Consider the following 27236-nt stretch of genomic DNA (forward strand, 5'->3'; position numbering starts at 1 on the left):
CGTGTAAAGTGTGCGTATATCGCCTCCACTTTTGCAACCTATTCAACATCATATACGATTGTGTGTATCCGCTATCATGTACTTCGTCTTGGCAGAGTTAATCGTCAAGCCTATCCTCGCTGTCTCTCTCTTCAGAGGAGCATAAGCTTCCTCCACTGCCCTACGATCGATGCCTATGAGATCAATATCGTCCGCAAAACCGAGGAGCATGTGCGACCGTGTGATGATAGAGCCATTCCTCTGCACGCTTGACCTCCTAATCGCTCCTTCGAGTGCAATGTTGAACAATAAATTTGAAAGAGCATCCCCATCCAAGGTCACAAATGACGTAGACACTTCGTCCTTGATTTTGATCCATCCAGCGTTGCGCGTATCAGTCTAATTAGTTTCGCCGGAAAACCATGTTCTGACATTATCTGCCAAAGCTCATTTATTTTCACTGAATCGTACGCTGCTTTAAAATCAATGAACAGATGGTGAGTCTGCAAGTTATATTCCCGAAATTTATCTAGGATCATCCGCAGGGTAAACATTTGATCCGTCGTAGATCGGCCCTCACGAAAACCAGCCTGGTATTCGCCGACGAAGGACTCCTCAAGAGGTCGCAGTTTGTTGAACAGGACACGCGACAGTATCTTATACGCCGAACTTAAAAGGGTAATCCATCTGTAATTGGCACACTCCAGTCTGTGCCCTTTCTTGTAGATTGGGCATATGATGCCATCCAAACAACTGGTGGGCAATTTTTCATCCTCCCAAATCTTTATAATAATCTGGTGGATTGATTGATGTAGCTGATCGCTTCCGTGCTAAAGAAGTTCGACCGGGATCTCGTCCTTCCCAGCAGCCTTGCTGTTTTTCAGCTCCTTAAGGGCCTTTTTAACCTCATCCAGTGTTGGTGGTTCCACTGCTTGACTGTCATCCATTATGTCAATCCTGTTTCTGAGTGCTCCTTCGCTGCTACCATTCAACAAAGCTTCGAAGTGCTCCTTCCACCTGGCTGCCACTATTGTTTTGTCTGTCAGCAAATTTCCTTCCCGGTCATTGCACATGGCGAGCACTGGTGCAGTCTTGTGCCGCGCGCCATTGACAGTTGCATGAAACCTCCGCATATCGTTCCTGTCCAAACTTTCATGCGCTTCAACAATAACACTCTCTTCATGTTGCCGTTTTTTCTGCGGTGGATTCGTTTCTCTTCTGCTCTTGCAACCCTGTACCGCTCTCTGTTCTGCTGGGTACCGGCCACTAGCATTCGACTTCTGGCGGCATTCTTTTCGTTCATTACTCGCTGGCAGTCCTCGTCAAACCAACCATTACGTTGGCGTCGCTGAGCGGTACCTATCACCTCTTGCGCTGTTGTTGTCACAGCTTCGTGGATAACTCCCCATAAGCTGTTGACATCTCCAGATCCGTTAGTCTCTCCTATCCTCTCGTCTAGCTTCTGATGGTACTGTGCAGCAACCCCTTCGGCTGACAAGCGATGGATATTGAAACGCATCGTGCTGTTGTTTCTTGAACTCGTGACGCTGGACAATCGCGCCCGAATTTTTGCGGCTACAAAATGATGATCCGAGTCAATGTTCGGGCCTCTGTACGACCTCACATCTATGACGTCCGAAAAATGTCGCACTCTCCGTAGGCTTTATCAAGGCTCCCATAGAACTCATCCTTCATGTCATCGGGTTTGTCGTTCGTTGGCGCATAGATGCTGATCAGGCTGTAGTTGAAGAACTTGCCCTTCATCCTCAACACACAGATTCGGTCGCTTATCGGCTTCCATCGAATAACTCGCTTCAACTGCTTCCCGATCACTATAAAGCCAACTCCGCGTTCTGCCTTATCGCCACCGCTGTAGTGTATGTGGTACTTGAATGAAGTGTTGGCGATGGGATCCACCGCTCGAAATTCGCGTTTTCCAGTTTTTGGCCAGCGTATCTCCTGGATAGCGGCCACTTTAACGCCGACATTCTGCAGTTCACGAGCCAGGAGCTCAACACATGCGGGTTCATTCAAAGTTCTCACGTTCCAAGATCCGACTTTCCAATCGTTGTCCTTTATTCGTTGCCGGGTCTGTTGCCGTTGAACCAACCCGTTTATACTCTACTATTGCTTTTCTGGGTATTAGAAGGTTTTCAGCAGGCTACCTTACCGGGGACGCGCTGCCTACATTGCGTTGAAGGGGCTGCCTTCTTAGGTATAGCTGACGCAATACAGATTTTCATACTCAGCCGCTCCTCCTCCTTGGTGAACAGACACTCGGGGCCTACAAGATACTCTCTCAAATTTTATGCCGCCGTCTATCACCGATTGCAAGAGAGTTCGTGGGGCAATATCAGGCTGAATTTATGGGTGAACGCGCTACAGCGGACCAGATGTTCGCCATCCGCCAGGTGTTGCAGAAATGCCGCGAATACAACGTGCCCACACATCACTTGTTCATCGATTTCAAATCGGCGTATGATACAATCGATCGAGAACAGCTATGGCAGATTATGCACGAATACGGATTCCCGGATAAACTGATACGGTTGATCAAGGCGACGATGGATCGAGTGATGTGCGTAGTTCGAGTATCAGGGACACTCTCGAGTCCCTTCGAATCTCGCAGAGGGTTACGGCAAGGTGATGGTCTTTCGTGCTTGCTGTTCAACATTGCGTTAGAAGGTGTAATAAGGAGAGCAGGGATGAACATAAGTGAAACGATTTTCACGAAGTCTATTAGGCTGCTTGGTTTCGGTGATGATATTGATATTATTGCTCGTAAATTGGAGACGATGGCGGAAACGTACATCCGACTATAGAGTGAAGCCAGGCGAATCGGATTAGTCATTAATGTGTCGAAGACAAAGTACATGATGGCAAAGGGCTCCAGGGAGGAATTACCGTGCCTGCCACCCCGAATTTATATCGACGCTGATGAAATCGAGGCGGTTGATTAATTCGTGTACTTGGGCTCACTGGTGACCGCCGACAACGACACCAGCTGAGGAGTTCAGAGGCGTATTGTGGCCGAAAATCGTGCTTACATTGGACTCCGCAGAACTCTACGATCGAATAAAGTTCGCCGTAACACGAAGTTAACTATCTACAAAACGCTGGTCGTCCTCTAAGGGCACGAAACATGGATCCTACGTGCAGAGGACCAACGCGTCCATTGGAGTTTTCGAACGGAAGATGTTGCGTACCATCTACGGCGGAGTGCAGATGGAAGACGGGACTTGGGGAAGGCGAATGGACCACGAGCTGCATCAGCTGCTAAGAGAATCAACCATCGTCAACACCGCGAAAATCGGGAGGCTACGGTGAGTGGGTCACGTCATCAGGATGTCAGATAGCAACACAATTAAAATGGTTCTCGAGAGTCATCCGACCGGTTCAAGAAGACGTGATGCGTAGCGAGCTAGGTGGGTCGATCAAGTGGAGGACGATCTGGCGGACCCTTCGCAGAGTGCGAAACTGGAGACACACAGTAGGACCGAGTAGAATGGAGACGACTCCTACGTACAGCAGAGGATACTCAGGCCTCAGTCTGACCGGTAGGGTATGGTAAATAAGTGTCTCTAGCAGGATCTAAGCCCGGTGATTCGTGATACGGCTTCCCCATTCCATGCGCCAGGCATTGATAGAGACCTTTTTCGTCTCCATCCTTGAACACTTATTCTGAGAAACTAGCTTTGAACCAGTAGCGACGTGAAGTAGAAGATGAAGAATCATCCCTTTGAAGCACTTAATTTGGACACAGAAGTGAAAACTAATTGGCAAAAAGTATAAACCAATCCCCCCGTTTATAGCTCCTGGTCGTGACCTTCTTAAATTGCACTCACACCAAATGGGAAAGTCGAGCTCGCCTATGACCTGTCCCAGTTCCCACCAATCCCAAACGCCAAAACGCAATGCCAAAGTTGGCACGCAAAATCACAGAAAAAGAGGCAGAAACAAGAAAAACACTAACTAACGCCATTCAATCTCTTTTGCACGAAGCTCATCTCCCTTTTGCGGTGCGGAGTAACAACAAAAGCACGCAAAGACTTTCTTCTCCTCGCAAATCGTCTGAGACCCACGTCGTCGTCGTGTCGGGGAGGTTGGAGGAGACCTTCGCCATCGCTCAAGGTAGAATCTAAATCAATCATATGAAAACGTTTATTAACAGCAAACGACCGACCCAGTTCGACCGCTACCAAACCTAGGTACCAAGTCAGACGAGGCTCGTCGTCTTACCTTACCTCTAACGTCCAACCGATTTAGAGGTCTTGCGCAGAGTAATTTCGCCCGAAGGGACAAATCAAACTTGAACCAAGTCAAACTAAGTCGGCTAGACTGCTTCAAGAAGCACGCTTGTTTGCAGACTCATCGTCACGCAAAGACCGAGCGCCCGGCGAGACAGGCGTGTAAATGGTGCACACTTTTATGACCTTTCTCTTCCTTCGGGCTTCGGGGGTTGCTCTCTTAACAAACTCGATGATTAATTGCGTGGTGCCTTCGCGTTCGTGGTGCTCTCTCTCCGGATGAGGACAGTGTGTGAAGGTTAATTTTCCGGTCTACTCTAGCGCTGCGCTGATGGCGTTGTTTAAAAACTGCGCGGTCGCTGTTAGAATTGTCATTTTTCACACGCGATGAATCAATTTCTCCCGTCAAACAAAATAAAAATAATAATGTGTCGACCAACTTTGCAGGGCTGTTGTTTGGCATGCTTTAAACATACCCTGTCTACCGTATCCTAGCGGTTTTGGCTACCTTGTGGGTGTTGGGTTGCCCGTAGAGTGCAGCGTGCTCGTTGTTCATCTCTCGAATGCCGCCTTGAAGTCGATGAACAGGTTTTGAGTTGAAACCTAGTATTCATGGCACTTCTGGAGGATTTTCAGTACGGTGAAGATCTGATCCGTTGTCGAGCGGCCGTGGATGAAGCCGGCTTGATAACTTCCCACGAACTCATTCGTTTTAGGTGACAGGCGACGGAAGATGATCTGGGATAGCACTTTGTAGGCAGCATTCAAAATAGTGATTGTTCTGAAGTTCTCAAATTCCAAATGGTTGCCTTTCTTGTGAATGGGGCAGATTACCCCTTCGTTTCACTCCTCCGGTAGCAGTTCGGTTACCCAGATCCTGACTATCAACCGGTGCAGGCAGGTGGCCAACTTTTCTGGGCCCATCTTGATAAGTTCAGCTGCGATACCATCCTTACCAACTGCTTCGTTGGTTTTGAGTTGATGAATGGCATCCTTAACTTCCCTCAGTGTGGGAGTTGACTAAATTCAGTCTTCTGCTGCTTTCGCGTCGTCGTTCTCACCGTTGTCGTGGTCTCCCGTGCCAACGTCCTCCACGCCCACCTTTCGATCACTTCACGTCTGACCTCAACAGGAAATACGTCTATTGTTCTGTGTATTTACCGCATGATGAACCATCCCCTACGGATGCTTTCAAACAAGTCATCGCATACTGCACTTCAAAAGGCCTTCCGCTAATTGTTGGCAGTGATGCTAATGCTCACCATATCATTTGGGGCAGCTCAGACATTAACTTGAGAGGCTCCAGTTTGATGGAGTACTTAAGTAGTACAGATCTTGCATTACTTAACATAGGCAACCGCCCAACCTTCATGGTATTATTACGAAAAAGTAATGAAGCACTACAAATGCACATTAAAATATAACATATTGTAGTGAAACCTTACAAATGCGTAATAAATTAGGACATCACAATTCGACAAATACAACACAAAACATATAATGTTGCCCTGTTACCCTATTGGATAACAATTCCCGATGACAGGATGACGAGGTTTCATATATGTTGTTGGTCCATCAGTCAATCCTGTAATCGTATTTTGTCTGGCAGGTTGCCTTTCGTTCGCAGCATTAGTTGCTTTCATAGCTTGAGTTTTGTCTAGGATTTCTTATCCTAAGGGGCATCCCGATTCGGGTTTCATCACTAGAGTTCTATAACTTGAAGTCTGTGCCAGGGAAAGGTTTACATCTCTAGTACTTAATCACGGCCCGAAATGGCCTGAATGTTGGCAATCGAAATAGGATTGCGGGCCTCTATTCTGCCAGAGCCCTATAAATGTGCGTTAATTCTAGGGTAATATTTACAAGTTAAAAGAGCACATTTAACACAAAAATAAAACTTGTAATAGTATCTGCTAGAGAGGAAGTGTTAGATATAACGCTTTGCTCTAGCAGAATTAGTCACGAGCTGACCAATTGGCATGTGTCAGATGAAGAATCTTTATCTGACCATCGCTACAGCTTTTTTGAACATTTAAATGTTACTTCGCAAACATTGCGTTTCAGGAATCCTTGGTCAACAAACTGGGATCTCTATACTGATTTGGTTGCAGCCAAATTTCATGGATATTCGCCATCCATTGACACTCCAAGTGATTTAGATGATGCCGTTGATACTACAACGACCTTCATCATGGAAGCTTTTGAAGAAGCATGCCCTCTACGGTCTGTGAAGATCACAAGAGGAACCCCTTGGTGGAACTCTGATCTGGCGAAACTTAGGAAACAATGTAGAGAGAGTTGGAACAGACGACGTTCGGCTGGTTCGGAGGCTTTCAGGTCGGCTCGCAATGCCTACAGGAAAGCTCTCCGGTCTGCTGAACGATCCGGCTGGAAAAACCTTTGTACAAATGTTTCCAGCTTGAGTGAAGTCAGTCCGGGTGAACGTTTGCCAAATGGCGATCTGATTTCCTCTGATGAGGAAGTTCTGGAATGCTTATTCAGCACACACTTCCCTGGATGTGTGGATATTACATCTTCGGATGATCCTGATGTCTGTTCTTGTAGTTATGATTCTTTAGCTTCGGCTCGGAGTATTGTAACTATAGAAACGATTGAGTGGGCTCTTAATAGCTTTGCTCCTTTCAAATCTCCTGGGGCAGATGGGATTTATCCTATTTTGCTTCAGAAGGGATTTGATTATTTCAAACATGTTTTGAAAAAACTACTTGTTTGCAGTTTTGCTACAGGGTATATTCCCAAATCCTGGAGGGATATTACTGTTTATTCCGAAAGTGGGTCGTGCGTCGTATGAAGAAGCAAAGAGTTTCAGACCTATCAGTTTGACCTCTTTTCTTCTGAAATGCTTAGAACGCATTGTCGATCATCACATCCGTGATGTTCATCTGGCCAACGTGCCTCTTCATGTGAACCAACATGCCTACCAATCTGGTAAGTCCACTGTGACTCTTTTACACAAGGTTGTTTACGATATCGAGAAAGCATTCGCTCAAAAGCAATCTTGTTTGGGTGTTTTCTTAGATATCGAGGGTGCCTTTGACAACGTGCCTTTCGATGCCATATTGGAAGCCGCACGGAGTCATGGTATATCTCCAATGATTTCCAATTGGATTCACCAAATGCTCAAAAACCGATATCTCTTCTCGACATTGCGTCTAGCAGGGATTAGGAAATTGAGTGTTTGTGGATGCTCCCAAGGGGGAGTCTTATCACCGCTTTTGTGGAATCTCGTAGCAGATACGCTATTGAGGCAACTCAATAATAGCGGTTTTCCGACTTATGGTTTTGCCGACGACTACCTAACATTGTTAGTTGGTATGTGCATCAGCACCCTTTTCGACCTGATGCAAAACGCCCTTCAGGTAGTTGAGGGTTGGTGTCGCCAATATGGCCTTTCGGTTAATCCGAGTAAAACATCTATTGTTCTTTTCACGGAAAGGCGAAATCGTAATGGCGTTCGACCTTTGCGTCTCTTTGATTCTGAAATCGATGTGACTGAACAGGTAAAGTACGTTGGAGTCATTCTTGATTCCAAGCTTTCCTGGACACCTCACATTGAGTTCAGAATCAAGAAAGCTTGTATGGCCTTCGGGCAATGCGTACTTTTGGTACAACTTGGGGTCTAAAACCCAAGTATATCAAATGGATTTACACAACTGTGGTTCGGCCAATATTGGCTTATGGGCAGAGATGCCAGATTATTTTCATCAAAAATCTGTATCAATACATATTTTTCTGTATCGCCGTGTTTGAGGGTATAGCAGATACCGGGAGTCCTAGATTTCAATAGAAACTAACAAAAATGTACTACTTTTTGACGATGTTAAATTTTTACTGGTATTTATTTTTACAAAACATGTGTGAAAATGTATAAATTTTCATAAAATTTTCAAAGTTCAAGCAGCAATTTACAAAGTTTTCATTGAATTCATTGAAAATTACTTCAAATTTTATACTTTCTGTAGAAATCTGTATTACATTTTAAAAATCTGTATTTTTCTGTTATCTGTATCTTGTCTGTATGGAAGGTCAAAAATCTGTACAGTCCGGATTCGCTGGTTGGGTCACGACTGCTCCCCGATTAGCGAATCGTGTTCGTTCGTTGGGGCAACTGACAACTGATCAAAATGCTCTAGACACACGCAAGTGACGAGAAATATGTCAAAAAACACTCACATACTTGCGCAAACGTTCTGTATACAGGAGCTGTGATGCGACGGCGGTCAGACGTCAAACTGGTTTTGACGTCTATTTTGACATTGACAGTGCTTTTTAGTTGGGTTTTGCCCCAACCAATGAACATTCAACCATCGAGACAGCCCATCTAACGAGCTCTCAACGAACGAATCGTCACTGTATAATACAGAAAAATCTGTATATCTGGCATCTCTGCTTATGGGTGTCTTGTGTGGTGGCAAAAGTGTGAAGTGAGAACGGTCCAATCAAAATTACGCCATCTCCAAAGGATGTGCTTAATGGCGATGTCTGGAGCGTTCTCTTCAACTCCTACGGCAGCGCTAGAAGTTCTCTTTGACGTTGACCATTATAATACACATTATAATACACATTATATACACATTCATCTCAAACAAGAAGCCCTTTATTGCACTTACCGGTTACGGGTACTCGGTCTACTAGAGGAAACTCCTGTGAACCGCACATCAACACACACCTCGTTGTTTCCACTTTTAGTGAATTGGGACAAAATTGTCCTTGCTCCAAGTGATTTTACAATTGCTTGTAATTTTCCATATAGGACATTTTCCACGAAATTCCCTTCCCGGGAAGAGTGGACATCTGGTTATCTGGAAAGAAGTATTTCAGATGGCATCGTATGTTACACTGATGGCTCCCTTCTCGAAGGTCGAGCAGGTGCTGGTGTTTATTCTCGTGAGCTAAGGCTGTATCAGTCTTACTCACTTGGTAGACACTGCACCGTTTTTCAGGCCGAAATCTTTGCTCTTATGTGCGGAGTGCAATCAGCACTTCAGCAGCACGTAATGGGCAAAGTAATATACTTCTGTTCAGATAGCCAGGCTGCTATTAAAGCACTTGCTTCGGCCAACTCCAGGTCGAAGATAGTTATCGCTTGTCGAACTCAAATCGAGGAGCTGAATTCAGCAAACGCTGTTCACCTTGTATGGATACCTGGCCATTCTTGCATCGCTGGAAATGAATTGGCTGATGAGTTAGCTCGCACTGGAGCATCACATGACTTCATTGGCCCTGAGCCAGCTATTCCGATATCGAAGTGTTGGATTAAGCTTCAGATTCACACCTGGGCTGTCACTCAACACAGACAATATTGGAATAGTTTGGAGTCATGTCGTCAAACCAAATTGTATTGTACTGAGCCATCTCCAAGGGTGGCGAAGTATCTAACTAATCTGTCTAAGCAGAATTGCAGCATGCTGGTCAAAGCATTGACTGGCCACTGCCGACTCAGCTATCACATGGCGAATATTCAGCAAGCTGATTCATTTGCCTGTGATAGCTGTGAATCCGATTATGGAACTTCGTATCATTTGATATGTAACTGTCCAGTTTTCGCGCAACTGCGTTTCCGAGTATTCGGTAAACACTTATTAAGTGAAATTGACTTCAGAAACCTGAATCTTCAGGATATTCTGTTGTTCTTAACCCGCTGTGGTAAAGAGCTATAGGCTCTCTTTCGCTTTATGCGTTATTACAGTGCCCTTTTCAGGGCATTGTTTGAACCCATTGTGGTACGCTTGTGCGTTAATACCCTCTTCCAGGGTATTTTTGCTATTTCCCTACCTGTCCCTATTCCCATCCAAATCCTTTTTCCTTCCTTTTCCCTCAGGTAGATGATGAAATAGGCTGTTATTTTGGCGATGGCACAAATGTCCCAAATGGAGGATAACGTGCCTCTGGAGCCGGCCTTCTGATACCTGATACCTGATACGCCAAACAGACCGTCACAGCTTGGGAACCACTAAGCTTTTTAACACCCCTTTATTGTAAGAATTCATCCTTGAGGACTCCTAGGTCTTTCAGCTTTTGAGAAATTAGCATGGCCCGTAACTCCAAACGAGGAACCACTGATTGCATGGTCGAAAAAAATAATCACTTCCTCATTGCACTTTAGATTCATGAGAAATTTGAATGACCCGTTCTGCCGTTCTACGCCCGATTGTCCCATGTTATATGGGAATCTCATATAACATGGGACAATTATGCGTAGAACGGCAGCGTTGCCCCAGATTAGAAATCTCCGAGGTTTACAACTACTTGAGAAGTAGAATCCTAAAAACATTCACACTTTCTCTTTGGACTCTCGGTTCTTGCGAAATGGCCCGTGAGCCCAGCTTAAGAACCACTAGGTTTTGCAACGCCATTTTATTGTAATAATTGCTTCTTGAGGCGCAGAATCTGAAAATCTTTTTCAATTTCTCATCGTACCTTAGATTCTTGAGAAACTTTCATGATCCGTGATCCCAGATTGGAAACCTCTGAGCTTCATAACACCATTTTATTGCAATTAGAGCTCCTTGAGACTCAGAATCACCCAAAAAGCATTCACACCATCTTCTAGGACTTTCGCTTCTTGCGAACTTAGCATGACCCGTGATTCAAGGTTGGGAGCCACTGAACTTTGCCACCCCAATTAATTGTATTAAGTGCTCCTTGAGATGCAGAATCCTAAAAATATTGACATCTTCTCTTCGGGCTTTCTGTTTTTGCGAAATCAGCATGGACCGTGATCACAGCTTGAAAGCCATAGAGTTTTGAAATGTTGATCATTGCTTCTTGTGACTCAAGCTTGGGAACCACTGAGCTTAGTAACACCAATTTATTGTATTCAGAACTCCTTGAGACGCTGATTTTTGAAAACATTGACCCCTTCTCTTGTGACTTTTGATTCTTGCGAAATCAGCATGGCCCGTGGGGACCATTGAACTTTTCAACGCTAATATACTGTGATAAATGCTTTCGGCTTAAGTTTACATTCTGCCATCACAATTCCACGTGCTACCTATCAAGATCTATTAGGTCTTTGTTTTACTTTATAGCAATGAAAAATGGTAAACATGTTGTAAAATTATATGAATCATGTAACGCATTTGCCTTTTCGCTGCCCTTTATACCCAGCATACAAAATCAAAAATACTTCAATTTCTAAGCCAGAGTTCCATTTCTGTTTAACGTTAGTAGGATATTGGGGTCGATATGACCCAAACGTGCCCGCTGATCGTTCGCTACGCCATCGTGGTGCACTTAGCTTAACATACAAGGAAGGTTAATGTGCGGAAAGTCAAAGGAGCGTTTTAGGGGGTCACGGGGGCTCTCAGGGAGGATATCTCAGGGACATTTCAGGAGGTCTCAGAAACGTTCTGGTGGGCAGGGATGCCAGATGATTTTTTGAAAAATCTGTATCACTATTTTCAAAAATCTGTATCTCATACAAAAATAAAATAGCGCCTCTAGCTCAAAAATCTGTATTACATATAAAACAAAATCTTTACAGATGCTCAAAAATCTGTATAATACCGATAAATCTGTATATATGGCATCTCTGCTGGTGGGTCTCAGAGAGTTTTAGGAAGGCTCAGATGCGTTTCAGGGGATTTCAGGGTAGTTCCATTCTAATGGGTCTCAGGGGCGCTTTAGGGTGTTCCAGGAGGTTTCACAGGTTTAGCCAGAGGGATTCAGGGGGTACCAGAAGGTCTCAGTGGCGTTTCAAGGGGTCCACACTGTTTCCAAATGCCCAATTTCGTGATCGAATTTAATGAGTTTGATTGATATATTGAAGCCCTTGTAATACTTCTAAAGTATCACTAAGGCAGCGTCCATTTATTACGTAACGCTAAAATCAACCATTTATGACCCCCCACCGTTACGCTTTTTCGTATGAAAATCCTAGTTTTTTGTATGGGCCGTAACTCTTGGCCGCAACTCTCGGCCGTACTCCCACCTCCCCCTAAAGCGTTACGTAATTTGTGGATGGCGCCTAATGGGAATTATCCACAATTATCCACAGTGACGGTGAAGTTCGATATTTTCATAAGTGTTTGCGTCTTGAGAAAAGTCGTAGAAAATTTCATTATGAGAAAACTTGCTGAATAAACTTTTATTCTATCTGCACAATTTTTAGATAAATTAGTCATTTCTTTGTGAACGAACCCTTAAAGTTAACTGTAATAATTTTTACAAGCTAAGTTTGTTCGAAGAAATTGTGCGTTGGACAAGAACCCATCTTTTGGAAATATTACTTTTCTGATCAACTGGCTTAGTAGTGAGATCAATATATTATTTTAACCATATGTAATAATAGAGCACTGTGATAGTTGTGAGATACCATAATAAGAAAACTTCCCGAACAAACTATTGTACTATCTGACAGGTTTTGAAGGGTATAGATCGTTTTCTGCAAACGACCCCTAAATATTAGTTTTCTCATTGTAACTTTTTTTTAGAATTTTTAGGGGTTTTTCAAATGGAATTCCAAGTTATTGTATATGATTAGATATATGTTTTCTTCAAATACCACAAAGTTGTATCTTCAATACTTTTTAATTTTTTTAAATTTCAATTACGAATTTACATATTTTACATCCCAATTTCAATGTTAAGGGCACTTTTGCCCAACATGTGTTGAAACAGAATGAACTCTGATTATAAATTTGTTTCAGATTCAATTGAAGGAACTTTCCTCTGTTAATGTAACAAAGATGTCAAGAAGGTAATTTTTCATTATAAATTCTTAAATATATTAAGAAACAGCAAAGCTACACTATGGCCATCTTTAGAAGAAACGCGTATTTTATCATAATAACTTTGTAGAACATTCGAAAATTCTTAAAAATGCCTGAAACAAAGTGATAACAAATGAACTGATTATGTGGGGTCGTTTCCAAATATGTAATAGCCTATACCTCCAGAAATTTTCATGTATCGGTAGGTCGGCAGATAGAACAACAGTTTGCTCAACAGTTCTCACAGCGATATATTGTAGAACTTTGTTTCCTTTAAATATGAAAAAAAATATCTCTCTTCTATGTGAATTTATCACATTAGTGTTACTTTCAAAAGAGGGTTCTATAATACCAAACAATTTGTTCGAAGACACTAGACCTTTTAAACAATTCATCGTATCCAAAATGATTTCTAACATGAAATTGGGCCTTCGGAAACAGTGTAGGATCTCAGGGACACTTCAAGAGGCCTCAGGAGGGTTCTAGGGGTTCTCACGGGCATTTTAGAGTGTATCACGGGTGCTTCAAGGAGTGCCTTTGGCTTTCAAGGGTTACCCTAAGCTCTCAGGAGAATTTAATTGTGTCTTAAGGTGTATCATAAGATTTTAAGCTGGTCTCTGAGGAATTTCAGAGGGTCTCATGAGCGCTTCAGGAAGTCTCAGGGGAGTTCCAGAAGTTAAAAGTTACCTTCAGAGGGTTCTGGAGGAATTGTAGAGGATCTCAGAGACATTTTAGGATGCTTCAGGGATGTCAAGGGTGTTGCAGGGGGTATCACGGAACGTCTCAGGGGATTCAGGGTGTTTCAGGGGCCCTTCTGATTTTTTTTTCAGGGAGTGTACATGAAACTGAAGCTACTTGAATCCCTCCGAAACAACTCCTAAAACGCCTCTAATTAGGACTCAATCCCTCTTAAATGAATCTCTCGCCACCCCTGAAATCCCCACTAAAGTGCACCTAAAACTCCCTGAAGCCATCTTAGGGCCCTCCTGGAGCCCTCCTAAACATCCCTGAACCCCCTGGAACCTTCTCATTTTAGGCTCCCCAGAAACCCTCAAATGTTTTCTCTAGAATATATGCACAAAAATCCCATTTATGTCGAATTTTAATTTATGTAATTTTTAAGTTTATGAATCTGATCAAAAAAACCCTAATTAATCCACCTAGCGGTGATGGCGCCTTTCTCGTGCCTTCGAGAACACATTTCAACACAACTCAAGCGACATGTTGATGAATATCGCGCTTTTATACGTTTATTAGAAATCCATTTCATGGCATCAGAGATAATATCGTTTATCTGGCTTTTTATTTGTGAGCCTTAAGCTCTTGAAAAACAGCCGCAATTTTGGATTTGAGGTCGTCATTTTGGATTTAAGTCCGGCAGCATGGAAATTCTGGTCGCCATTTTGGACTCCAGAATTCTTCCCCATACCGGATACACCCATATTGAATGGTTTAGAGCACAAAACTCCGGTCGATACTTTTAAACTCCGGTTGTCTTCCCCATATCAAATATACCCATATTGTACGGTTTTAGAGCCTAAACCACCATTACACAGTCGCCATCTTCAAGTTTATACCACCATCTTGATTTTTGAGAACCCATCTTGGATGTTTTGGTCGTCATCTTGGATATTCTGGTTGTCATTTTTGTAGTCCAGACTTCTTCCCCATATTGCATGGCAGGTCCCAAAACTCCATGAAACAGTCACCATTTTGAATTTTGAGACGCCATCTTAGATATTTTGTTTGCCATCTTTGATATTTTAATCGTCGTTTTTGGACTGCAGACATCTTTCCAATATTAAATATAAACTTACACATATTGCTTGGTTTTAGATTCTAATATTCCATTAAACATCTTGAATGATGAACCGCCCTCTTGAATTTTGGGCCGACCTTGTGGAATTTCTGATCTGATCAGTGTTCATTTTCGCATAAAATTCGTCAACCATACCAAAGGTCATACAAATCATCGCAGTTTGATGTGTCGCATGATGGGGCTTGGTTCAGTTTTATATACGGCCAGTTCCACCGGTGCTGGTCCGGATCACTGAAATGGCCATAACTCCGGAACGCCTCGACCGATTTGAACCATTTTCAATAGCAAACAATGGAATTAAATTAAATTAAATGGTTCGATTCGAGCTATAATCCGAAAAATCGGTCAATGGGGAGTGCCTTAAAAATGAGTAAACTTTTTTGTGCACAGACATACATACATACACACATACAGACATCATCTCAATTCGTCGAACTTGACCCTCCAAGCCTTCTATCGGAAATTCATTTTTTAAATGATTATATAGCCTTTCGGTACGCTTCAGTGTACGAGAAAGGCAAAATCTTTTAGACTATCTCTGGAGAAAAAAAAAATAACATTTGCAATAAGACATTTGCCAAGGCTGACGTCAATTCGGACTTTTGTCAAGTGCGCCGTCAATTATGGACACACTTATGCTCACATTTTCTGTAACATAAAGAGCACGCTTTCAAATGGACACTTTTTCTTTCTGAATGGCGTTAATACTTACTCAGTTTTCGTGTGCCCGAGACAATTATCTGCTCATTAGCATTTCATCTAATGCCTCTTCACGTTACGACACTTTTACTCCCATTTATGGTAAGGTTAAGTAGGAAGTCGAATAGTTCCCCTCGTAAAATGTTGCAATCGGCGGCAGAGACAGGCCTACAAACGGCACTTTTTAGAGATTACGATCTTTTCTCCTAACTTCGGATGATGTTACTGTGAGTGCTCAACTCGGCGCGCGATACGCTAATTGGCTGTGTAACATGCGCGTACGACGCACATCAAACAGTAAAGTGGATTACGCAAGGCTAATCGCATACATTTTCGTTCGATTTTGTCAACGCCCCTTCACTTTGCCTACCGGGTACCGAGGAGCTTCCGAACAGGTGGTGGCGGTGAAGATGGCTCAAATGGAATCGGAAGAAGATGATAATTGCTGCAATGGGTGATGTTTATTTGGGAAGTTTTTCGTTTTCGGATCGATTCGTGGTTTGCCATTTAGGAGATCGAGAACTACCTTCTGAAATTGTGGGGACAGCTTTAAAAAAATAAAAAAAATATGCGGCTCAACATGAAAAAGTTAGAATTTCTTAAAAATTTCATAAAGATGGTTCAGCTGTTAAGAGTTATCTAATTAACAGTGTTAGTTTTTACACATTATGATGGATTAATAAACTTCTTCCGATTTCTGTTCTATCAATCTACTAAACGGTTTCAAAAAAGTCTTCTCGAAGTTTAGTATTAAATTCAAAAATAAATCAGAACCCAAAATTAAATACTTTGCTGGAATACTTCACATGATCATTCTTCTTCTTCGTTATGGGTCTACGTCCCCACTGGGACTTGGCCAAATTAGTGTTCTTTGAGCACTTCCACAGTTATTAATTGAAGGGCTTCTTTTGCCTACCATTGCATGAATTTGTATATTGTGAGGCAAGCACTATGATACACTATGCCCAGGGAGTTGAGAAAATTTTCCCAACTGGAACGGGAATCGAACCCGCCATCTCCGGATTGGCGATCCATAGCCTTAACCACTAGGCTAACTGGAGACCCCATGACCATACCCTCTCCGAAAACCAGTAGCTTCATGAGAAATAATACCTCAATAAATACAACACGGTTGAGTAACGCCGGATTCTCCTTCGGAGATGATCATCGCCAGACCAGACCGGCAGCTTTCAAGGCCCACAAATCAATTGAGTGATTATAAGTACAAAATCGTCTGTCCGTCGTTGGTTGAGACAGAGACAGAGCCAGAGAGATAAACCACAGCTACAATAGGGCCGACTCAACCACGGACGAAGGCCGAAATCGTGATCGCAGCCCGTAAAAGAAATTCCAAGCGATTATTATCTTTAGCGTGCGGAGAAATTCATGGTTCATTACCGATTAGTCAACGAGCCGTGATGATGATGAATCCAATGAACTGTGGATAATTGAATTATTGCAGCTCCCTTTGGCTGATTGCACATTGGGCATTGGGCTTCGCTTCACTACTGGTGCTGGGCTGATTGGTGGCAATCACTTCCTTCGACTGAGGCCGGCCGTGGCCACTACCTACGGGGGAAATATCGAGCCCAGAGGTCGTTGGGTTCAGTCGGATGCGGAAGTGGTTCGAGGGCGTTTCATTTCCTCAGTTTGTCTCAAATGGGAAGATTGTTTATACTAATCTCTGTTTTTTTTCTTTCTTGTTGCAGGTATGAATATTGATTGGAAACAAATAGTTAATAACCATTGGTTATCTCATGACAGGGTTCATTGGTGAGTACTCCGGAAGCCATTGCCCAGCCAATTATCATTAATATTCAAGCAAACAATAAATTTCACGTACGTTTCGCGGAATGTTGCTGGCAGAGAAGCGATCATTTTTATTACTCAAACAACAGACCAAAGTAAACATAAGTACACTCAAACCTCCATTTAAGTCTCGAATCCATTAAAGTAAATTCTATTAAAGTCCCTCCATTTAAGTAACGCAACATAAATGGAGTTTGACTGTATTCCCAGCAAAACAAATGTAAAGATGCTACGGTTTCGAAAACATCTGTTATTCGAAAAGGTCATTAGGCTGAATAGGCCGAATAGGGACCTTTTCGGCCCAGTCATGAGGCTGAATACGTCATTAGGACGAACAGGTCAATAGGCCGAATAGGTCATTAGGCTCAATTCGTCATTCGGCCGCAAAAATCGTTAGACCGCAAAACTCATTAGGCTGCAAAGGGCTTTAGGCTGAAACGGTCTTTATGCTGAAAAAGTCTTTATACCAAAAAGATCTTAAGGCCGACAAAGTCTTGAGGCCGAAAAGGTCTTGAGGCCGAAAAACTCTAAAGGCCGAAAAGCTCTTAATGCCGAAAAGGTCTTAAAGCCGAAAAGCTCTTAAGGCCGAAAAGGTCTTGAGGCCGAGAAGGTCTTAAGGCCGTAAAGGTCTTTAGGCCGAAAAGGCCTTTAGGCGCCTGTTTGATCTCAAAACTGCGCAATGCTCACACTGTATACAACGAGCAAGGTTTCTTGTGCATACTTTTTGATGATTCATTCGGTCTAATCACTTATTCGGCCTAATGACCTACTCGGCCTAATGACCTATTCGGCCTGATGTCCTCTTTGACCTAACAACATTTTCGGCCTAATGGCCCTTTCGACCTAATAACGTTTTCGGCCTAATGGTCTATTGGCTTATTTCGATAATACTGTAAATATTTTGACGTAAACTGCAATGGAAGAACTTGAACTCTATTTAAGTCAAAAACAGAATCCATTTACGTAATGGATCCATTTAAGTATCCCCGACGCTTTACTTAAATGGAGGTTTGAGTGTAGATGCTGTATGTTATATGTTTACAAACAATGCACACTTTTTTGTTCAATACTTTTGTCACTATTCCACATAAAGAATTTGTTCCAAAATTGATTGTAGAACTGGTACTGATGTGCAATTTTGTTTGGAGAGAGTTTTCGTTGGTTGTTTACTTGTAAGCTCATTAATTGCGAATAATTTTACGCATTATTGCAAAAACGGTCAAAAAGATGTGCACCCAAAAACTGAGGGCAATGTTTACCAAGATGTGTTCGGCCGTATATGGGTGTCTAATAGCACAGCGCAACATTTTTTTGTCTCAAGAGCAAACTTACGTGTCTCCGAAGGATTTTGGGCCACTGAATCCGAATCCGGGCTCAGATTTGCTCTAACACGTCACAATTTTGAGCTATACCTCAATTTATAGGGCAAAATATGCGATTTTGGGCTTTTTTGACTGCAAGCCATTAAGCAAGGAAATATTGTTTTTAAGCAATCAAAAGGTTAATTGGTCAATTAACATCTAAATTAACGACTCATGCAAAATATTTCGTTTTACCTAATCAAATTTGATAGATTTAAGCATTTTATGTTAGTATGAAAACTTGCATGCAACTTACGTACCTAACATAAATAGCTTAAAACTATCAAATTCGATTTGGTAAAACGAAATAATTTGTATAAGTCGTTAATTTAGATGTTAATTGACTAATTAACCTTTTGATTGCTTAAAAAAGATATTTCCTTGCTTAATGGCTTGCAGTCAAAAAAGCCCAAAATCGCATATTTTGCCCTATAAATTGAGGTATAGCTCAAAATTGTGACGTGTTAGAGCAAATCTGAGCCCGGATTCGGATTCAGCGGCCCAAAATCATTCGGAGACACATAAGTTTGCTCTTGAGACAGACAAAAAGCTATTTTTTGTTACGCTGTGTAGGCTTCAAATGGACGGACGTTAGAGGCTTGGTCCATCCTAAACGTTCCACGTGTAGCCATTCGTTATTCGTAATTGTGATTTCTGATGGCAACACTGATCTATTTCCATAAGAGATTCCTTGGTAGATAATATCAGTCGGCTCAAATGTCTTAAATTGACAAAAAAAAACTCAAATTGTATGTGTGTTTAATCATCAAATTTCTCGGCTCTGGCAGTCTGAGTGGGTAGCAAAATGCTGTTTTGCTCCTACATCCGACGTTTCGGTTATATTTATGTAACCTTCTTCAGGGAATCTTAAATATTTTCAAAAACAGTTTCCTAATTTAAAACCCTATTTTTGAACATTTTTCCCATAGTGCTACTTACAGGAGTTAGCTTTTTTGTTAAGTGGTGTGAAGCTCTACATTTGTTTGTCCTGTAAATATCATGGCGGACACTTTTACTATGGTGCATAGGTGTCATTTACAGGACAAACAAATGTAGTGCTTCGTACGACTTAACAAAAAAGCTAACTCCTGTAAGTAGCACTATGGGAAAAATGTTCAAAAATAGGGTTTTAAATTAGGAAATTGTTTTTGAAAATATTTTAGATTCCCTGAAGAAGGTTACATAAATATAACCGAAACGTCGGATGTAGGAGCAAAAACACCTTCTGCTACCCTCTCAGACTGCCAGAGCCAAGAAATTCCTATCAACCGTAGAATCCACAGTCGTAAAATCACATGTTTAATTATCAAATTAAATCCTTGGTGTTGTTTTGAGACAACGGTAAATTTGATGACTGGGACAAGTAGGGATTTTATCTAAGGCAGACAATTAAACGTTCCATAAGAAATACAAAATTTCCCATAAATAATTCGAAAAATCCCAGTGAAGAAACAGGGGTGTAAGCAGTAATAAATAACAAAAGTTTCATAAACAAATAAAAAAATGCATAAATAAATCAAAAGTTTCCACAAATAATTGATTTTTGAGCAATTAAAAACGTCAAAAATGCAATGAATAAATCTACTGTTGCAATAAAAAAAAGCCATTTTTCCCACCAAATTACTTTGAATTTTCCATAAATAAATCCGAGTTTTCCATAATAAATTAGAAAATTCACAATAAAAAAATATCTGAAAAGCAATAAAAATATAAAAAAATGCAATAGAAGATGACTAAATTACCCATGAAAAAAAAAGGCAGGAAAGTATGAGGCAGTGAAATGCTGAATCGCACTTATATAACTGAAACGACTGAAAAGCCAGCGTAACTATGATTGCAATTTATCGAGAAATTGCTTGTTGTCAAAACTCGCTATCGCTCGTCGGACCTTAAAAAGGGATAACATCTATGTTTGCATTATACCGGGCGAATTCTTGAATCTGTGGTTTGCCTAGAACCGAAACGATGCAGTTGCGGTGCATCGGATATCGGAAACTTCGGTGGCCTTCTGCCGCCTCAGTTCCTCAATCCTCTATGCGGCTGCGCCACATGGTCTGTGTAGTTTTTTGGCTCAAAATGCATTTACGTTTATTGATCGTTTTTTTGACATTTATTGATAATTTATTTTTTTTGTTTATTGCACTTTTTGAATTATTTATTGCTTTTCCGATATTTTTTTATCGGAATTATTTATGGAAAATTCGAAGTTATTTAATGGGAAAAATGGCTTTTTTTATTGCAACAGTTGATTTATTCATTGCATTTTTGATGTTTTTAATTGCTCAAAAATCAATAATTTATGGAAACTTTTGATTTATTTATGCCTTTTTTTATTTGTTTATGGAACTTTTGTTATTTATTACTGCTAACACCCCTGTTTCTTCACTGGGTCTTTTGGAATTATTTAAAGAGAATGACCACTTTCTTATGTGTCGTTAATATTTTAGCCTTTTATCTAATTCCCGTCTAGGTAAGAACTGATCAATAATGATTGAGTTTATTTTAGTACCTTGCTGAATTTATCATGGCCAATTTGGCATCAATAAGTAATTTAAAGATCATCTTCCACATCATGTAAAAAAAATATATTGTGAAATAACTCCCTAAAATAATAAGATCAAATAATTGTTCCTCGAAATCTCTTTCCGTTTAGTCCACGTCTGTTTCGGGCACAACCTGAATTCAATTTCCGGCACACCTTCTACGTGACACTATGGTACATACGATGGTATGATTTGACCGTAGATGTTCATTCAAAAAATTGGTCAAATTCTTCGTTATCCAAATCAAATCATGTGTTCAAAGAACGCCGATTGAGCAGAAAGCTGTTTTTGTGTGTTTGCCGAAAATAGGCGAAACGAAACATTCAATTTCAATTTTCAATTAACCTCCCCATCCTCCTTCGAAGTAAGCGGCACCGCCAAGATTGACCGATTGACTATGACCTCTGGTGTGCTGGGTCTGCGATTTTTTGTGGGTGAAAATGAACTTGAATGATGAGCATGATTGAATTTTGTTTTTTGGACCCTGCGTTTAAGGTGAAACATCAAGAAATCCCATTGAAATTTTGACACATTGACATTTCTTAAACCTCCTCTCCCCACCGAAACGCTTTTTTTGTATGAAAATCCTTCAATTTTTGTATAGTTATGTCAAACACACAAGGCTACGGTGGTGCTATCTTTTCATTTCATAGCGGTCGTTTTAGTTATTTCAGTGATCCATAAGCGCCACACTGATCAAATTGTCTTACTATTTATCTCAGGTGTCTTGGGCAATATTATTTGGCTGATCTAGAACTTACAAATGATGGATCTTTTGATTCAAAATACCACCTCTAGGCGGCGCTAGTGAGCAATCAAATATTATATTCCATATATCCCAGGATTCTGATCACTTAGAAAGTTGGTGTCTTCGACAATATTGTTAGGTTGGTTAAGGTCTCTCAGTTAATTAGCTGATTGGTTCAAGAATGCGGCGCTAGTTGCAAATTAGTAGAAGCATGCAACTTTTATTTATTACTTCAAATATATTCAGCAAACTGCAGAGAAAGTGGATAGAAACATACAAAGTAGAAGGAAAAAGACGGACCAGGCATTGATCCCAGGACCTTCTGCATATGAATCAGAAGCGGTAGCCACTAGACCACCAAACTGGTCTAACTGCATTCAATGAATCACGGGTTCCCAACCGGTGGTCCGCGGCCCACTGTATCCAGATAAAAAAAATCGGTTTCGTTCATTTAATTCATTTTTTTTCTAATTTTTTTCATTGGGCCCCTGCTGTATTGATAATTCTCAAAGGGGGTCGCCACCTGAAAAAGGTTGGGAACCCCTGCAATAAATGATGAAAGTTGAAAATTAACTTCGTCGTTTTCGGTAATTCCCGTCTTATCAGATGGAAAATAGCGAAAAAATAAAAATATTCCAACTTACCTTCGCCAATGCCTCATAAGAAAGAAGCAAAAAAGATATAGACTATCAATAACCAGCCTTTTCAGCACTGGAAATCGAATGATTACGCAACATTTCACATTTCAATTGAACTACACCTACGACTTCACAATTTTTCAACACCGTTCAATTTTCACTTCGCCAGATTCACTTATTGAACTGATCTTCAATTCACCCCCACAAAGGTCCGTGGCACTTAGAGGTTGGGTTTCACTGCGGCAGAATGGAGCAAAAGCTGCTCAATCATACATATAGACAGATTTCTCCTTAAATTGGCTCGGTTTTTTATTTGTTTTTTTTTTTACAAAAGTGAAGTGATAGTTAAGTGTTAGTTTACCAAGTGTAACAAATGGAAAAGTTATGCTCAAAACTCAAAAAAAAATAATGTTTTAATGTTAAGCAACAATTCTCCACAAAAATCAAGACAACATTACATGACTGGCAGGTCTGTCCACTTAAAAAAATGTAGAATTAGCATTACACGGTAAAAAATCTGCACGCTCGATGTAAGGGAAAAATCCCTTAACTATTCAATGCCCTAATCAACATGATCAGAAATGCTTTTCCTTTAAGATCGCAATGCTGTCAGTGTTGATTTGAGGACCAAAACAAACCCACCGGAGAAATCAACTGAAAATCCCTTCGATTTGCACTACTGACTGTAAAAAGCAATACGATCCAAAGTGAAGAGCTGTTGATTTGGTAATGACTGTCTTGGGCATAAAAGTAAATATAGATGACAGGTGGTAGACAGTGCTTCGCTTCGATTCACACCTCTCTAACAGACGTTAGGTAGTGTAGTGGTAAAACAGTTGATCGGGACTCTGAAGGTCCTGGTATCGAATCTGGCTGAAATCAAAACATTGTCAACAACGAATTGATGTGATGTTCCATTTAAATTGAAGAGGCATTGGATGTTCTTTGTCAGAAGATATGTAATTGATAACAAACTGATTGAACAGTAGTGCGAATTCAAGTGCCAATCAGTTCATATCACAGTGCAGATTTTTTACCGTGTAGTTAAAAAACACAAAAATTTAAAAAAAAATAACTTTTTCCGAGATGTTATTTGATTCTCAAGTCCACCTTCATATTTTAATTGGCATCAAAAAAGACGTTCATGGTCAAAATTTCAGCCAAATCCTATTCTTCAAAATTCTATTCTAAAGGGTGGTACGGTCAAAATTTGGTCAAACAATTTTTTTCATAACTTTGGACAACGTACACCAAAATAGCTGATTTTTGGACCAGTAATGGTACATTATATGCAGCTAATGCCATAAAATTTTCAACAAAATCGGTTTAGTTTTTGCGGAGATATTGTTGAATCCTGAGATCTGCAATTTTAAAATTTTGTACAAAGAGGCTTCCAAAATAAGCACACATTTTTACTGTTTTTTTTTATAGAACCAGGAATACTGAACCGAATTTAATGATTTTTTTTTCTGTATATATAGAATGCATGTCCAAATGTGGTGTTAAAATTTCATTCAATTTGATTTCGCCGTTTCAAAGCTATATTTGTTTTAGTAGCAACCTGTCAGTTTTTTTTTCATATTCAAACTGCCACAACTTTGGAAGTATTCATACATAATGGCTCAACATTTTACTTAGATCATATTTGTATAATAGTGTTATACTGTAAAATTTTCATATGAATCGGAGCAGTATTAGTAATTTTTTAACCAAAAGTGTGCTCTACTGATCTTAAACTGTCAAAGATTTACTATGGAGCGCCTTTGTACAAAATTCTAAAAAGGTAGGTCGTTGGTTTTATCTCTCTATCAACCAATACTTAATGGATTTTGATGAAAATTTTATGGCATAAGCTACACATAATGTACCATTACTGGTCCAAAAATAAGCTGTTTTAGTGTACGCAGTCTGACGTTATGAAAAAAAAAAAATGTATGACCAAATATTGACCGTACCACCCTTTATGATGAATCATAAAGTTTGGGGGTTTTGCAGTACAGAACAAATACCAACTGTGTACATGGATTGTGGCGTCAAAAACCGTGTGATGAACTATGAAGGCAAAACCGGATGCATTCCCCCGTTTTTTTGGCTTTTTTATTTTTTTTCATAAATTATGGTACGATTTTGTTTTTTCAAAATAGGTTTCCCAACACAGTTGGAGGAAGGTTCAACGTATTTTCTGATTTATTCCTGATGGAAAATGTATAATATTAGTTGTTTATATACATTTTTTAAAGAAAATTTTCAAACTTGTTGGTTGGTAAACTGACAAATATTCTCCAAAAAAAAAAATAAAAATAAACCGGAGGTACCTAGAACCTTCCGCTAACTGTGTAGGGAAACCGATTTTGAAATATTCTTCGTTATAAAAAAAAAAAAAAACAAAACAAAACAAAAAATCAAAAAAAAATGGGGGAATGCATCCAGTTTCGCTATAAATTAAAAAAAAAGCATGTTCATTCTTGCACGATATTTTTTGACCACACCTTGTTGCAACATCTAACTATAACCATCAGCTACTCAATCACGGTCATTAGACATTTTGGCAGATCATGAAGCTAGGCTTTCACTTTTGGGTTCAGTTTCTAGTACGAAACTGATCGACGAGGACGCTGTGACTACAACGCCTCAAAGCCAGCCCAATGCAACAAAGATGACGTTGGGACTGTTGGTTGCGGTAAAACAACCAGCTTTTTACGTGCTATACAAGACGCGTTTCCCATGCCAATAATTGGCAAAAGATGCTTTTTTTGCTAAAAGCAGGCGAAAAGGTCGCTGGCTGGCGGCGTAAACAAATTTGAAATGACCCTCCTCATCCACCTTCGTAGTGAGTTGATCCGACATAATTGATTGACCGACTGCGTCTTTTTTTGGGGTGGAAATGAGCTTGAAACTTGCACATGATTCGTTTTACATTTGTTGTAGAACCACGAAAAGAAACATAAATGAGCTGAGCATTCGATATCAGTCTGGCACAGTTTTCGAAGATGGTTTTTATACGTATTTATCATATTATTACACGGAGAGTAGACAACATGTGATATAAAAGACTCACGTCTCATTTGCGCTGTATTTCTGATTATTTTTTTTTTATATATTTTTATACTATTCAAGGAAATCTTCTTAAATCTAGATGGTTTAGACTGGTTCAATAAATTAATCCACAAAAACAACTGATTCACGGAGCAACTAAAGTGACCCGAGGCAAATTTTACAAAATTTTAGGATTCTGATGAACCCTAAAACCACGTAATAAGTCAAGCCGAAGCCTTTTTTTTACAAAATACGAGATCAACTTATCTCATTTGAATTTTACAATTTCGCACATATTGATCACCAATGAATAGCCCATCACTTATTCTCATATGCTCCATGATTCTACTTGCTGTGAAGAACAGTCGCTCAATCGCTACAAGATTCTCGAACCAAAAGAATCAAACGATTGCATTTTGTTACTGCACTTTTGTCATGACGATCTTATCTGTCAATATTCACTCACTATCAGCCCTTAACCGAACCACTTGCCCCAATCCCTCAGTCGCTGCATCCGCCGGGTTTGTCCTCGCCGATGCAGTCGCGCCAGAACATTGTGCAGCCGCATAAACTTGTGGTGACGACGACCTTTTTTGCTCTTCTTGTGATGCTTTTTGCCGTGGTGCCTTCCGTGATGGAATTTGCCATGGTGTTCCGAGTCGCTCGAATGATGTCCTCCTTTGTCGCCTCCACCTCCACTGACTCCTCCCATTAAAGCTTCTGCCGTATGCTGCTGGGATCTGGCCCAAATCCTCATTAGGGCCCGCTGCTGCCGAAACATGTCATCGAACAGGAACAACGGATCCGCCAAAACCATTCCCATCAGGACGAGCGACAACAGCACGACGGGTGCTATCTGTAGAATTAAGGAACGAGAAACGATGTTACGCTTGATACTTTAGTTATGATCCTCGAAGCTACCTTACCTTCATTGTTACGAATCATAGACTGATTCTATGCTTCCGACAGCATGGCACAATAGATACTGCGATGCAAATTATGTCGTCAAACGTTTTATAGGTTTGATGCTGCGTGATAAGACGTCCGACATTGAGACCCTACTGCGCCCCAGTGGAATCTCACGTACATCTCATTCTTATCAGAACCTGTTGCATTCTTCAGAATTTGCAACGATTCTATCGCCGTTGCGCAAACTTGACGAAACTCGAAGAATTGATATCGATTCAAAAATCTCTGCATCAAGGTTGCCTCTCTTGCAAACTAGTTCCAAGTTCCAAACTCATAATTCATGCAGCGCAGCTCCAGAGTAGTTTATTGCCACCATCATCTTTCCTACCGTGTGGAAAGTGATTTGCGATGCGAACTTCGCACTGAAATGGGCCACCTGTGGTAATGTCATAGAGCTGAGTTCAGTTTGCTGTGAACCGGACGGTGGTAGTGCTCTCGCGAATTTTACTATCTGACCTCTGAGGAACTGACCCATCACAAAAGACTAGTTCCCCTAAACCTCGGCCTAGGCCTAAACTCCGTTATTATACCGTCGTCGTATACAGTTTATGACGATTCCCAGCCACTGTTTGACGAGAATGATAGCTCAATTTCTGGTTTTCCTCTGTTGCTGTCGGGGCGAGCCCTCCACTAGTGGTGCAGGGCAGGGGTTC

General features: G+C 40.9%; 2 protein-coding genes and 1 long non-coding RNA gene across 5 annotated transcripts in view; 2 read left to right on the forward strand and 1 right to left on the reverse strand.

Annotated features, from left to right (window-relative positions):
- Positions 1-17611, forward strand: part of LOC134284058 (uncharacterized) — a 156487-nt gene extending 138876 nt beyond the window's left edge. The window contains exon 2 of the long non-coding RNA XR_009995599.1: positions 17189-17611. This is a non-coding gene — a long non-coding RNA (uncharacterized LOC134284058). The remainder of the gene's footprint in view (positions 1-17188) is intronic.
- LOC115260992 (uncharacterized) overlaps positions 1-27236 on the forward strand; it is a 576828-nt gene that overhangs the window by 258069 nt on the left and 291523 nt on the right. The gene's annotated exons all lie outside the window — the stretch shown is intronic.
- LOC134284263 (uncharacterized) lies at positions 26090-27009 on the reverse strand. The gene has a single exon (XM_062843005.1). The coding sequence runs from the start codon at positions 26435-26437 to the stop codon at positions 26090-26092; it is 348 nt and encodes a 115-aa protein (XP_062698989.1). The 5' UTR covers positions 26438-27009.

The sequence above is a fragment of the Aedes albopictus genome, chromosome 3, assembly GCF_035046485.1.
Source record: "Aedes albopictus strain Foshan chromosome 3, AalbF5, whole genome shotgun sequence".
In the NCBI taxonomy this organism is placed as follows: Eukaryota; Metazoa; Arthropoda; class Insecta; order Diptera; family Culicidae; genus Aedes; species Aedes albopictus.